This window comes from Phascolarctos cinereus, unplaced genomic scaffold (genome assembly GCF_003287225.1).
Source record: "Phascolarctos cinereus isolate Bilbo 61053 unplaced genomic scaffold, phaCin_HiC Scaffold_9;HRSCAF=440, whole genome shotgun sequence".
Taxonomy (NCBI): domain Eukaryota; kingdom Metazoa; phylum Chordata; class Mammalia; order Diprotodontia; family Phascolarctidae; genus Phascolarctos; species Phascolarctos cinereus.
In genome coordinates, this window is record NW_027556402.1 from 21046319 (window position 1) to 21062304 (window position 15986).

Here is a 15986-nt window from a genome sequence, read left to right on the forward strand (position 1 = left end):
GGGAATGTTTTGATCTTGGTCAGGCATCAATATGCCAAGGTCATCCATGGCACCCGGGGCCATTGCCAGTCATCTTGACTTTTGTTTTCCACTGGACTTTGATGACTGGAAGAGAGAGTGAGGCTGAGGACTTTGTGCAACTCTGCCTCGCTTAAATCCAATTCACTCACAAGTCAAGACGTCACCCATTCAAAATGTCATTGGTTTTCTTCAAAAAGGTATGAACCACCGCCACCATCACCACCACCACAGCACGTTAACAGCAATATAGCAATGCTAATCAACTGTGAAAGGCTTGGCTACTTTGATCAACCCAATAGTGCATCACATTCCAAAGGACTCATGACGAAAAATGCAAACCACAGACAGGGAGAGAACTGATTAACTCAGTGCAGATGGAAGCATTTTTCCCACTTTATTTTTCTTGTGTTTTTCCCTTTTGCAAAATGACTAATATGGAAAAATGTTTTGCATGACTTCATATGTATAATGTATATTTCTTGCCTTCTCAATGGGTGGTGGAAGGGTGGAGGGAGGGAGAAAATTTGGAATTGAAAATAAAAATTAAAAATTTTAAAAAATGTTTCCTTCCTCCCTCCCTCCCTCCCTCCCTTCCTTCCTTCCTTCCTTCCTTCCTTCCTTCCTTCCTTCCTTCCTTCCTTCCTTCCTTCCTTCCTTCCTTCCTTCCTTCCTTCCTTCCTTCCTTCCTTCCTTCCTTCCTTCCTTCCTTCCCAGATCTACATATCTAGTCAAAGACTCCTGAGTTCCACCCTATCACCACTTTACTTTGGACATTTTGAACTCGATGTATAATAGGTACTCAACATGTCCTATTAGCTAAGCTGCCTCCAAGGTCCCTCCTAAGCTACTGTCCACCAAGGAGGGACCTGAGAGCACAGTAGTCATTTGCAGCACCACTTACCCTCCCGGGATGCACTAGACTCTGCCCTCAGTGCAGCCACTGGGACCACTGCCCACCCTTTGAACCAGTACCTGAACTGAGCCTCTTGGAGACTCACCCAGCTGCTGGCATCTAGCCAGGAATCTGTTCACAGTATCTAGGAACCTATTCATCCCGAGTCATGGACCCGCTGGCATGGGCCCTTGCAGCAGCCCCCCACCCCCAGCCACTTGGACAACAGGATTGGGCAGTTCTCAAAGCCCCCATGACACTGAAAGTCAGTTGGAGCCCTGTCCACCTGCCTATGCTGACACCATCACCTTGACCTTAGCATGGAACCCAGTCCACATAGTGTGGCTAAGAGAGGACATTTCTAGGTGGCTGGGTGGCTTGAACCCTAGAGGAAGTCCCTAGTAACTGCCACTGAAGGACTGTCTGTTTCCTTCTGCCACCTTTGGAGGGCCCCAAGAAAACTTAGCAGGTGTGTACTCTGCAGCTGCCCTGGCCTCTGTCTTCTAGGATGGACAAGATTCCTTCCTAGAAAAGCCTAGGCCTGAGTTGAGGAATCCGTCCTGGACTGCCGGATATCTCCCACCATTTCCCACAGTAGGGTGAGGGGCCCTCCTCTTCCTCCTTGGGCAGGGATCAGTTTTCACTAAAAGGAGACAAAGCTGTCTCCAGGAACAGGTAGGCTTCAGTTTTCCAACTGCGATTTCTTGGTCACCTAAAAACATAAAAAGTCCCAGTGACGTAGCTTCTAGGCTTCTTTAACTTGGTGGGTGCCTGAGATCATGTGAGTCACTCATTAAACCTTGCTGACCAGACATAAGGAGGTGAGGAGGGTCATGTCCTCCAAAGCTGCAACTAAGGGCTATTGTAGCCTTGTGGCATATGTGTGGTGTTTTAGGGCAAAATGGGCCTTTTTGTTAACTAGTCAATGACATTATGTCCAAAAACTGAACTCGAACTGGAATGGTCAGCAAATTGGGATGAGGTGGTCTCATGGCTTACAACAAATCTGGATGGTGGGGTCACTGGACATCCAGACACCTCATGGATGCCCAGGTGCTCGAGCCCTTTTGGTCATGTATGGGGAATCTTGACTCCCACTGATGCAGAGCAGTCAGTCCAGTGGGTGCTGGAGGAGGCTGGCAGGGAGGGTAGTGGGTGTTATGTCCAGCGTTCCCTGCTTATTGTGGACCACCCTGCAGGTCTGCAGTGTGTTGGACTGCCAGCAAAATTAGAGTGAAAAGTAACTGGTCCAGTACACTGAGGACCCAGGGATAATCAATGGAGCTGGTGAAGGAAGCTCTCCTGAAGGGGGTAGGGACCAGTAGTGTGCAGTCAGAAACACAGTCCCAGGGATGGAAAGAAGGTCTCTGACCCAGAGCTCTCATAGCATCCTGCTGAAAGCAGAAACAACACAGAATGACAGTAGCACTGAGGAAGACTTGGGTACTGTGACCCCAGAGAAGACAGCTCCAATTTTTTTTATTACTATACTCCCCCTAGTATGACTTCCTCCAATGGGTGGTGGGATCTGTGTGAAGCAGAGGCTGGGTCAGCATTTACTACAATGGAATTTGTAGAGTCTGGAAAGAAGTGAAAGGTCCCACTGAAGATCCTGGGAACTTGCCACCAGAGGGTGGTATGTAATAGGACTAATGTCTCCCAGTGTTTTCCCCCATATGGGGTGGGCCTAGGCCTCCCTCTTAGAACTGGGATTAGCTTTTCCCAAGGGAAAACAAAGCAGCCCCTGGGGGTCCAGTTGACCCATGTTTTTCTTGATGCTGACCAGATGAGTTTTTCTGTAGGAAGAGAATGCATGTATCAGAGCTGCAGCTAAGGACCTCTATATCCTTGATGTATAGGGCACAGTCAATCTTTTTGTTAACTGTTCAATGGCGATTTTGTCCCCAAACTGAGTGGGGCATTAGGCCTGTCTCTTACACATGTGCACATCACGTTCTGATCATGTATGTGTGTATCCCACCACCTGATCACATGTACATCACGTCGATTTATCACATGTGCATAATACATTGATGCTGCCCATGTCACACGCTGATCACGTGCGTATTACCATTAAAACAACCAAGAGAATGATGTAATAGATATTTTCGATGTATTGCTTACTCCAGAAGAATCTTTCAAAAAAGGAAAGCTGTTTGAACTTACACAGGAAAAGAAATAGCTGTCATGGAAAATTATGATTAAGAAAAGACTATTGAAGAAATAATGGGGGGCGGCTGGGTGGTGCAGTGGATAGAGCACCTGCCCTGAAGTTAGGAGGACCTGAGTTCAAATCTGGCCTCAGACCAAACACCTGATACTTACTAGCTGTGTGACCCTGGGCAAGTCACTTAACCCCAATTGCCGAAAAGAAAAGAAAAAAAGAAATAATGGTAGAACACAATGGTGATCTGTAAACAGCTCAAAAGAAAACTACTTTCTAGCACATCAAATAGTTCAGCTTCAAATGACAGTTTTCTAGTGGCCATCTTCCATGCCACAGAATTAAGCTTCGTTATTTTAAATAATTTATATTAGTAAAAATGAGTTTGCTAACCAGCAGCCAACTCAATATCTTAGGGGATGGGGGAAGCCCACAAAAAACACACCACCTCATACACCCGACTGCGACCACCTCAGTGGACAGCATTGGACCAGTCTTTCTCTGTCAATACTGATCAAGCCGAGCTTCTCGGAGTATCGAGCGTGGTCTCCTAACTGGAGGCTTTGTCCTTTTTTTTCGTTCCTAAGTGAACAACTTTCTACGAGTCAGCACTGAGCCTTGGCATGTCTCATTAGCAGCAAATCTTCAATCCAAATAACGCAAAAGGGTGCATGTAGGCATACACACACACACACATTCTCTCTCACTCTCTCTCTCTCTCTCTCTCTCTCTCTCTCTCTCTCTCTCTCTCTCTCTCTCTCTCTCCCCAGTACAGACTGATTCATTCCCACGGAGAGTCCGAGAAAGATGAATCGCATGGCGATTCCAATAGCTTCAGAGGATTCTGTCAAAGCTGCCTTCAGTCAGTGTCTGAGTCTCACACAAGATAACTCAATCTGTCATCTGTAGGAAGTCTGTTCTCCCTTTGTTGTCAAATGAATTTGCTTTCTTGATTCTCACGAGCCCTTCTTCCGTCTGCTGGGTTTGGGGTACCCATTGCTTTCCTACCACTGGATGCCGAAAACAACAATGATGACGTGATGTGTTCCCGAAGAAGCTAGTACACAGCAGTGATGGTGGTTGGCGGTACAGCAGTGGACGTCAGCCTCTCTCACGTTAAGCTCTGCCTAAGAAGCTGGACCTGAGAAGAAATAAAATCGTCCATGAGAGAACATCATGGATCATAGTGGTGAGCCTGATTTACACTTGTTCCGTAGCTTGTCTTTACACATTTAGATGGAGAAAGGAAAGGAAAGAAAAGGCTCTAGGTCAGACTTCAATTTCTGATGAGCATTCCTGAGGTTGTTTGCAAATGGTCTCCTGGAACATAGTCTTCTCTAGGCAGATAGGAATTACACAGATTTATGCTTTTCTTCCTTAGTTAAGGGAAGGGCTGAGTCCTGAGCATGACAATGAATAGACTTGGTAACATTCACCGATTGAATGTGCCACACACACACGCACGCACGCACCGAACAGAAAAAAAGAAGAAGGGCTCATTCTGTGGAGGAACCGAGTCTAGTCTGGATGTTAGAAGTTGCTTTCCTTCATGAGTTGAAAGGCAAATGAATTTAAATGAAGGAGAATTTGAAGGGGTATCATTAAGCTAGTCTTCAAGAGAGGCTACTCTGGGCAATTCCATGTCAGAAGCTGAACAGGGAGAGAATTTTTCTATAATCTAAGGGGAAATAATTACAGGGAGATAGATGGCACCTACCAATTGAGGACAGATTAAAGAATTATGAGCTCCTTGATTTCTTGTCACCTAGCTTTTGGCTCTGAAAACCTGAGGCAATAATCAAAAGAATTATTATTTTTTTAAACACAATGTCTGGTAGGGAAGAATTTACAGGCTAAATGGGATTGTTTTAACCTGCCTGGATTCCATAGGTAAGTTACTTATCATTTCCTATTGACTTGCTTATCTGATTAGCACCAAAAAAAAAAAAAGAGAGAGGGGAGTTAGAAGAGAAAAAATAGTTAAGCTCAGCTGAGACTAGGTGATATTACAAAAGAGTTTATTCAGTGGTTTTCTGGTTCCTGTTAGGGTCCCTATGTCCATTTCAATACCTCTCCTGAAGTTTTCTTATAACTCTACTCTCCCATCTCAACCTTGTGTTTTTAAATCTTTCCAGTCAATTAGAAAACTCAGGTTAAGTCACTTTTAGCGTGAATTAGTTCAATGTATACCTTTCTCAAGACTATATATTTTTTCGGGGGAAAAAATAAGAAGCCAAAGGAATGTTGAAATTTCATACACTGAGGTACCACGGAAGGGTGGGGTTTTCTGGGGACAGGTAAAGCAGATGCCACTTAATTGGGGCAACTATCTAATAATAATTGATTATATTAATATGGTACTTTAATTTTTACAAAGTAAGTGTTTTATTATTCTTATTTAAAACTCAGTCTGTGGGGGCCACTAGGTGGTGCAGTGGAGAGAGCTCTGGCCTTGGAGTCTGGGGGACCTGAGTTCAAATCCAGCCGCAGACACTTGACACTTACTAGCTGTGTGACCCTGGGCAAGTCATTTAACCCCAATCGCCTCACCAAAAAGCAAAAAAAAAAATTCAATCTGTACACAAGACCAGCTTCATGGCAATGAACCCTTAGTTGAAGTCCCTTTGTGAGGATTTCAAGCAGAAGCCAGAGGATAAGTTACTGTCATGTGATATTATGGTGGAGATTGTCTTACGGTATTGTCTGGACTAATATAGCCATTGAGGTCCCTTCCAACACTCAAACTCTGAGATTTTGAACCACTGGACTCATTCTTCTCTAGGATGTACTCTGGACTCACTCTACCATGTCCCGACTCCCTCCAGTCCTGGAATTCACATATCTGAAGTATCCTCCTCCACTCTGGTCTCTGGGCTCTGAGTAGATGGCTCCTTCCAGAACCTCCATTTCTAGAGGGTGCCCTTGTCTCATTCCTCTCCAGGTCACACTTGGAACTTTCTCTACTACTTTACCACGTATGACCTATGGTGGGTACCTTTGTTTCCATCCCTCTCCCACTTTCATATACTGTCTTCTTCCATTAGAATGTAAGCTCTTTGTGGGCAGAGACCATCTTTCTATCTGTATTTATATCCTGCTGCTTAGCACAGTGCCTGGCACACAGTAAGTACTTAATAAATGCTTGTTGACTTGGACTGAGAAAACCTGGCTTAGATTTTCTGAAAGTTACTTATTAGCTGTATGGTCTTGGGCAGGTCACTTAATATTACAGATAGCCCTCAGTAGTTTCATCTGTAAAATGGAAAAGTCATAGTTGTACTATCTATCTCACATGGTCATTGTGCTAAACAAGTGAGAATATGCCCAACTACTATCTTTTTCATCTGGCCAAACTACTTGGAGGAATCACAGTGAGACTTTTAAAAAGACAAGTGGTTAGAGGATTTCAATACTTCTTCTTAGGAAGGAAATCAGAACCTAATGCTTTTAAAAGCAACCAACAAGCAAAACCTGGAAAGATTCTAGTTCTGTTTTGTGTGTCTTTTCCCTATTATGTTCATTAGAAGGGGCAGTTACACTAAATTTAAAATATACCCCTATTCTAAGATATAGTACAATCATCGTATTTTGCATATTGAAAGGCAAACTAGCTGATATTTCCCTACCAAGATTAGATTCCGACTGCACACCAGGCTAGTTACACCCTTATAATTGCAGGCCAGTGGCCAGAGTTACTGAGATATGTAACTGCAGAGAGTGAAAGCGTGAGTAATTGGGTATTGGGTGAATAGCGGCTAGAATGTTAGCACCGGGAGAAAGGGACAAAAAAAATGGGATGGCTGGTGCTAATGCTTCTGTTTCTTTCTGTAATTGGAAAATTAATTATTAAAAAAATTCTCCAGAATTCTCATTGTATTTTCTAATAAGGCAAGGGATAATTCTATTTTTTTTTGTCATCTTCCCAAACCCATAACATGCATATTGAACTTTTAGTACCTTTCAGTGGAACTTTTGGCAAACTCAGAGGAGATCTACCTTTTATCATGGTTCATTCCTAACTACACATCTAACTTGAAGTGGGTTTTATTAATGGTCTCCCCAAATAGCTGGATGGCAGAAGGAAGACCAACCCCAGGCCTCTAAAATCTGAATAAAAATTACTAATACAAAGATGAAAAATTCCTGAATAGTTTTGTGCTAAGAATGCAAATAGAAACAAGCTTAAGTTTAGATTATAGTATCCTTTGAACAATGAATTTCTTAATTTTACCCCTTTGAAAAAACTTCTTATCTTGACTTTGCTTGAGAAAACATTCTTACACAAATAACTATCATAGAATTTTAGAGCTAGAAGCAACCTTGGACACGAACTAGTCCAAAATCCTCCCTTCATTTCTACATGAAGAAATTGAGGTCTAGAGGGTTGTAACTGGACAGAGATTATAGAATTAGCTTAGCAGGGGGCTAGAGGAAATGGAAGGCGGGGATAGAACCGTCACTGGAACCCAAGTGTCCTGCTTCCTTGGCCAAAGTCCATTCCACTATACCATGGGTTAAGAATAATTCATTTCAGAAGATGAAACAAGTGAGAAAGAAAAACTAAAAACTCAGAAAGATATTTATTTACCTGTCAATTTCAAAAAATAAAAAAGAAATAAAAAATAAAGTGACGGGACACCAACACCCTGGACAATAGTGAATCTACATGGGTCTTCCATGCTCTGTGGGGAAGAGGGCTTCATTCAAAGGGAGGCCATATAGAGGGGAGTTCATATCGGTTACACTGAAAATTTCAGATTTGGCATAACCCCACATAGTGATTGGAGCACTTAGCACACTCATAGCTCCTTGGGGGCTGGGCCCGTTCCATTTTTGCCTTTGATGGAGGGACTGTGGGAAGACCACCATTTCACTCAGGTTGCTGGGCAACAACCTTTGGAATGTACCTTAGAGACTTCCATCTGTCCTTTTCTGTGTTATTTTCTGGGCCTTCACTTTCATAGGAAGCCAGGTAAAGAGCTGCAATTAGAAAGAAGAGTGGTATATGGTATATAATGAAACACAGATTTTTTTTTTAAATATTGCCAACATGGGAATTTGACTATGCATATTTGTTACGTGTACTTTGTTTTATTTTGTATTAATTTTCAATGGTGACTTAGGAGGGAGAGAAAACGCATCTTGTTAATCAAAAAATAAAATTTAAAAAAAAAGAAGAGATATTAGCAAGGTAGGCTGCGCTCACTGTTAATGTTCAATTACCTAGCTGCCCCACCATATGACATGTTACTTATGGATGCCCAATTCTGTTAAGAACATAGGTATCACTTACTTCTGATTATGTGATGACCGAGCCCAGACAAAAAAGCTCTTTCAGAAAAGAGCTCATTAAAATGCTTAGGAGAGAATTTATGCTGCATGCAAACCCAAAGACATCAAAGAATCCGGGCCAAGAGGGAGAGAGAAAAATCATTTCTTGATATTCCCACTTTTTATTTTAAACTAATAGGCAAATAACATTACTGGGCTGACTTTTCAATCTTGTAAATTTCTTCATTCACTTCTCACTCTACATTATCCAGATGTATCTCTTTTTGAGAGAATTCAAAAGTACCAGCTGAAATTGAATAACACCAATAATATCAATCCCAAAGCTGCAGCTCACTGAACAGAAAAAAATGGAAGCCAGAATAAACTCTTGGTCATCCTGGAGATCAGAGAGGGGACAGATAATCAGAGGGCAGGAACGAAGGGCCAAGTGCTGCCATTTTGATAATTCCAAGAGGAATGCAGAGAGGCTGTCAACTGAACATGCCGCTCACCATCTTCACTGAAGACTGGAACAGTGAGCAGATACTGCAACGTCTTCCTCTCTTTCTCAAAGGGACACTCGACTTGTTTCCAAATCATAAATTCACTCACTTGTTTGGCCAGCTCCCAGAATTTCTGAAAGGGAGAGGAAGAAACACACAAATCAAACTTGAAAGGCCCTCACTAATCTAAGTAAGAAGGAAACAATTCCTAGCTAAAGTACTTTATCAATGTGAGTGTTATCACTCTTTCTTCACTTCAAAACTGTGTTGTGAGGTCTCCCATTGGTTCCTATGCATCACCATAAGGATTCTATCTCTACCCATAAAGAAGAATTAAGCCCCTGAATGGTAGGGCTTGTATTATATTGCTTTTGTCACTTTGTGTTGCTATAATGCTTCACTTTCTTCCCCACCACCTTCAAGACAATCACTCATTATTCACGTAGTCCTACAGAAAAAGCCTAATCTCTCTTCCACATGACAGACCTTCCCATATTGGGGAAAAGCCAAAACACACACTGTAGATAGACAACACATTTTCATAGTTTTGAGATACAATGAAATAGAGTCAACAATAAAAGTATGTCAAAGGAAATTTAACCTTTCTTTTATGACTCAGAAGGCAGGGAAAGAGTCTGATGTTGTTATCTCTTGGGATAACATGGATATGACTTTATAGGAGAGACCCACAAGTGATGGTTGATAAGATGGTACATTACCCTGCTTTTTAGTAAATTGTTTTTTGTTTATTAGGCAGCTAGGTAGTACTATGGATTAAGCACTTTGTACTTGGTGGTAACTCAATTAGGAGCATGAAATTAAGAAAAAAAACCACTTAGGGAGCTAGGTGGCTTGGTGGAGAGAGTGATGGACTTAGAGTCAGGAAGATCTGAGTTCAAATCCTATCTGAGACTCTTACTAGCTGTGTGACCCTGGGCAAGTCATTGAACTTTTCTGTCTCAGGTTTCTCATCTGTAAAATGGGGATAATAACAGCACCTACCTCCCAGGGTTGTTATGAGAATAAAATGAGAAAATATTTGTAAAGTGCTTTGCAAACCTTAAAGTGCTGTGTAAATGCTGGCTATTATTTGTAATAATAAATGAATATTTAATCCACTCACCTCAAAGTTAATATGACCATTTGGAAGGCGATTCGCACAGCCCTCATTGAGGAAGTAGATATCTTTGATAAAGAGACTGAAGAAGGGGATCACAATCTAAAGAAAACACAAGGTTCTGGTTTTCCTTTTGCAAAGAAACATGTGTCCAATGATAAAAAGAGATAAAAGTCTTAATGAACAGTGATTATGGAACAATATTAACAATTAATCCTAGGCAATGTCATAGGGTGAAGCCTTTCATTTAGCTGAGGTGGTTTCTTCCTTGAAGAACCCCAATAGTTTTCTAGTAAAAGAGACATGTCAATAATTTCATTTTACAATTAGGAGCTATCAAGGAATTTCTAAGCAAAGTGATTGGGAGTTTTGGGAGTCAGGGAAGAAATGATAGAAATATCATACTGGGAAGGGAAAAAGAAAATTTTGACGGGTTTATTCCCAAGTCTATAGATGAAAATTAGAACAAAATCTCACACAAATCTAGCTGTTTTCACCTTATTTATCATACGGCAATGTATTTGCCTGTTATCAATTCTGGGTCTAGGACATACTGTTTTAACATGAGTAAGCATCATTGGAAGACCTATCTTTCTCCATCACCAAAAACCTTTGCCCACTGAGAAGGCAAAACATTGGAGTACGCCAGAAATTTCAGGCCAGCTGCTGCTTTCTAGTGAGAAAATGTGATATTCATCTTACAAGACTGGCCACAGACTCCTCACATGGGAAATCATACAAGCACCATTGTAGGGCAACATATTGGGAGAAGCACAAAATAGAGGAGAGAGAAGGGGGTTGTCTTGTCTTGAGCCTCCCCCTTCCATCTTGGGGGCCACACTCCTATACCCCATGCGCCATGTGACTAGTGCCTTCCTGCTCCCTCTGAAGACAGGAAAACATCTGATATCGATTATGTTCTCGTGCAGGCGTTTGCAAACTGTGGGTCAAGCACCATGTCCAGGAACCATTCTTAGCCTTCAGGCCATACAAAAACAGGCAGCCTGCAGGCCACAGTTTGCTTCCCACTTCTCTTCTGAGTTAGTTATCTTAAATAGAGGTTGTTGCTCTGAGCCTTTTCTTTCTAATTGTGGAATGACATCTCCACCATCAGTAGAAGCTTTTCAGATACCAGAAAGCTGGTGAGGAGCTTAATCGGGAATATTCACATTTGGGCTGACTGTCATCATATTCTGAGCTAAATACAATGGGTAAGTTATTACTGAATTTTTATTCAATTTAGTCACAGAAAAATCAGGGAGACTTTATTGTTTGATATCTACATCATTTAGGTGGCACAGTGGATAGAGCACCAGGCCTGGAGTCAGGAAGACTCCTCTTCCCGTTCAATCCAGCTTCAGGCACTTTCTAGCTGTGTGACCCTGAGCAAGTCACTTAACCCTGCTTGCCTCAGTTCCCTCATCTGTAAAATAAGCTAGAGAAGGAAATGGCCAACCACTACGAAGAAAACCTCAAATGGGGTCACAAAGAGTCAGACACGACTGAAATGGCTGAACAGCAACAACAAAGTTGCTGGTATAAATTCCATTTTAATATATCATTGCAGACTTTTGGATAACATTTTACTATTCAGTAAACTGTATTACAATATTATACATACAACAGTATTATTTTAATACTATACATATTATAATACTATTATTATAATACTATGCTTATTATAATAGTATTATTATAATACTATAAACCATAGTATTCACTGATCAAGAGTTTGCTTTCATTGCTTAATTTCTTCCTGGTTAGGTATTGAGACCACATATATCTGCACCATAGAAGAAGTTTGGCAGGCTCTTTTCTTTTCCTACTTTTTTTTTGTACATAGTTTATATAATCTAGGAATTAATTTTTCTATGAATGTTTGATAGAATTCCCTCATAACTTCATCTGGTCTTGGGTTTTTTTTCCTTGAGAGTTCATTTGTGGCTTGCTCAATTAATTTTTCTGAAACTGAGTTATTAAAATTATTTCTTGTTCATTTAATCTAGATGTTCATCTATTTCAAAGTTTTGCTGACATATAACTGGGCAAATTAGTTTCTGAGAGTTTCCTTTTATTTCACTGCCTTTTGTCAAGAAAAATTTCAATTTAGTCATCTTCTCTTTCTCTTTTAATCAGATGACACGTTCACCTATTTTATTATTTTTTCAAAAGCAGTTTCTAGTTTAATTGATCAATTCAATTTCTTGCTTCAAATTTTGTCAATCTCTTCTTCGATTTTCAGCAGGGATGTTTTAAAATTACTTATTTTTGTTGTAATGTTTCCTCAGTCTTTCATTTTTTGAAGATGACTCAATTTGCTTTGACGAGCAATGGTGACTACATGCTAGGCACTAGGAAATACAATAACAAAAACAAACAGTCTCTATTTCCAAAGAGAAAGATAAGGTTTGGACTATCTTTTTCCGTGTTCACACATGGTTCTTCTGGGAGCTCAATGGGGAAACAGATGGGGCAAGTCAAGGAGAATGGGGCAGTATATCAAAGACTCTAATGCAGCTGTCAGGGTATGGTTTACCAAGTTAACTATTAACAAAAATGGAAGGGCTTCCCACTCATGGTCAATTCACGGTCTTATTTATGTTGCCTTTCCTCTAATTGTATCTTTTCCCCCCGGGTATTAAAGGATGAATGTACTGAAGCTCCTCTGGTGTGCCCAAAAAGAAAAATGAGAAGCTCAATAAAAGGACTGACATTACTTTTCATTTCATAATAAAACATGTGGTCTCTCACACTAAAGAGCCTCTTGTAACAGTCTGTTTTTGCAACCTACCTTCTCTCTGCTGCTCTGAGCTGTCAATGACCTTTGTGCTGCTGCTCGGAGAGCTGTTCGGTAATTATAAAAATTGCTCGAAGGGTCCATCTGATGCTGTACACAGAAGAGAAGGAGCTTACTACTCAGCATCTCCTGACAACAAAAGATTCAACTGTACTTTGTCTAGAATGATAATTATGAAAATAGCAAGCTAATTTCTGTGAAGGCCCTGAGATTAGGGGTTGGGTTTATTTTTAATGTAGAGAGTAGATGGTAGAGCATAAACCTTTTCAGATATCTGAAACAGATTCTACTATTTGCAGGAACTGATTATGTTGACTAGTCCAAATTCATAGAAAGTTAACATTTGGAAGTAAATCCATCACTGGTAATTAGTTGATTAAACAACATTAGAAAAATTCACTGATTAATTTTTAACTAAAGCAATGTGTCTTAACCTGGGGTCCGTGAACTTAAAAAAATTGGTGACTGGTTTGAGATATTCAGTTTCTTGTGTATTCCTAGCTATCTTATTTTACGCATTCTTCTGACAGGAGGTGCATAAACTTCACCAGACTGCTAGAGGGGTCCATGGCACAAACAAGGTTAAGAATACTTGATCTAAAGGATAATTAGAGCATGAGGATGGTTAGAGAAATATAATGATGCCACATTCTGTCAGCCTCTTCAGAGAACCTGCTGCTTGCATTTGATAAAAAAAATTACTAACAAATCACCTTAGGGGCAATGAAAGGAGACATATTAGAAATATGGCTAGTAAATATGAATAGTCACTTAAGTAATCTTAACCATATTTCCTAACCCTGAGGTTTTTGGAATTGACTCATTCATCATCATCTCCTAGAATAATCCCAGGTGGTTTCAGAAGGATGAGAAAATGCCTGGATAAAGAAGCACCTACTTCCCTTATGTAATTTCATGTGGTTATTGATCCATGAAAGAAAGGCAGCTACACCAGAGTGGGTAGAGAGCTGCCCTTCGATCCAGGAAGCCCTGGATTCAACTTGTGCCACTGGTCCCTACTGTGTGAGCTCAGGTGAGGCAATGAACCTCTTGATGCCTAAGCACTAAGGCTTTAAATTGCAGAAAAGGTATTGAACCTACATTGGTGGATAAGGTTTCCTCACATTGGAGTTTCCTATATCATGAAATCCCAGGTCCAGTCCCTGGCCCTATCCTTACAGCATAACAGCAACAGCTCCTAACATTTGAGTAGAGATGAAGTGGGGAAGTGGATGGATTACTGGTGTGCAAGTTAGGAAGACCTGGGTTCAAGTCCTGCCCCCAATTCATACTATCTGTGACACTGGTCAAGTCATTTAACCTTTGAGTGTTCCCAGACAACTCTCTAATACCTTAAGTTGCAGAGAAGTTGCCAGCATGCATCGGGAGGAGTTTTCCCAAGTTTGGAGCACCTGACATCAAGCCTATCACAGGTCTGGAGAAAATGGAGAGATGGAGAGAGTGGGACAGGGAGAGACAGAGAGAGATATAGAGAGACAGAAAAGGATAGAGATACACAGAGGGAGAGAGAAGGAGGGAGGGAGAGAGAGAGAGAGAGAGAGAGAGAGAGAGAGAGAGAGAGAGAGAGAGAGAGAGAGAGAGAGAGAAGAAGAAGAAGAAGAAGAAGAAGAAGAAGAAGAAGAAGAAGAAGAAGAAGAAGAAGAAGAAGAAGGAGGAGGAGGAGGAGGAGGAGGAGGAGGAGGAGGAGGAGGAGGAGGAAGAAGAGGGAGAGGGAAAGGGAGAGAGGAGGGACGGAAAGAGAGAGGTACAATATGATATTATGGGAATGGAACATAGCTCTTGGAGTTCAGAAACTTGGGTTTGAATCCTGTCTAATTCATTTGCATTCTGCATGTCTTTGGGCAAGACTGCTGAGTTTCAGTTTCCTATCTATAAAATGGGTTTGTGTATATGTATATGCATAAGTATGTATGTATGTATAGGTTATATATAGGTTAATGACCTGAGTCATTACTATAGAATACTGCTTTGAGGCTTACATTTATTATTAACAATAGTAACCATATGTTTATTGAAAATTATGTGACTGCTTTTTTCTTTCAAAATCCTTGAATCCTGCAAAGTCCCTCTCCTTCTGCCATACCAAGGTTCTCACCTAAGACTATAATGTTGCTGTCAGGGGATGGTTTAATAAGTTAACTATATCAACACAATCTTTTTTTAAAAAGGGAAAACTGCCTACTCAGGATCAAGCCAGGGCTTTGTTTATGGCTCTCATCTCCTCTAACTGCACCTGTCTTTGCCCTGGGTCTTAAAGGATAATTGTGCTGGGTCTCCTTGGGTCCAAAGCAATTCATTCACAAAACAAAGGGAAGCAGCTTCCCTTGGCAAGAGCCAAAGGATGCTGGGATTCCTTCAGAGCATCAGGTGTGTTTACCTCCAGAATGTCAAACTTGGCAGTCTTCACTTTGGTCCAGGTTTTCTTTAGCCGGGACACAGGGCTCATGTTCATGCCAGCTTTCCATGTAAAATTAAAAAAGAAAAAAAGCAAAGCAAATGCAGAGCTCTTTCTAAATTCAGATTCTAAAAATGCGCCCATTATCAATAATGTTTCTGCAAATGCCTATAGATTATAAACTCTAGCGACCATGCGTCAGTTCCCCCAAAATTCCCCCTCCTTGTGCCTGCTTTATTATTCTGTGCACAGCTGGAGTTTAATCTAGTTTTAATAAATTAAATGCAAATGTCTTTAGAATTAAACAGGAAAATTGCTCCCAATGGTCCAACTGATTTCAGGCCTCTGATATTCATACTTTAAGAAAGAGAGACAGGTTCTCTGGTATCACTATATAGCAAGGAAAATTAAGCGAATTTTTTAGCTAGGTGATGCAGGCTGGGACCGAAATCAGGAAGACCCAAGTTCAAATATGACCTCAGACACTTCCCAGGTGTGTGAACCTGGGTGAGTCATTTAACCTGTCTGTGCTTGAGTTTCCTCATCTGTAAAATGGCAGTAATAAAGCAGGGTTGTTGTGAGGACGTAAAACACATGGCACAGTGCCTGGCTTATTCCCTCTACTCTCTGATAGGGGAATTATGGAACTATAATGTTTTCTTCCTCTAAGGAAGGAGTTCTTGAGCTGGAGTCTGTGAATGTGGGATTTTGTCATATTTTAATAATAATGCCAATCAATTATTCAAATAATATTTCAATGTAATTGATTCATTTTACAATCTTATGTATTTTATTTTGTGCATTT

General features: G+C 40.9%; 1 protein-coding gene across 1 annotated transcript in view; it reads right to left on the reverse strand.

Moving 5' to 3' along the window:
- Positions 1–3009: 3009 nt before the first annotated feature.
- Positions 3010–15986, reverse strand: part of RASGEF1B (RasGEF domain family member 1B) — a 44534-nt gene continuing 31557 nt past the window's right edge. The window contains exons 9-14 of the mRNA XM_020988385.2: positions 15164–15243; positions 12760–12855; positions 9975–10070; positions 8861–8984; positions 7985–8057; positions 3010–4218 (exon numbers count right to left, since the gene is read on the reverse strand). Of these exons, the coding sequence (XP_020844044.1) occupies positions 4194–4218; positions 7985–8057; positions 8861–8984; positions 9975–10070; positions 12760–12855; positions 15164–15243 (494 nt within the window). The 3' untranslated portion in view covers positions 3010–4193. The remainder of the gene's footprint in view (positions 4219–7984; positions 8058–8860; positions 8985–9974; positions 10071–12759; positions 12856–15163; positions 15244–15986) is intronic.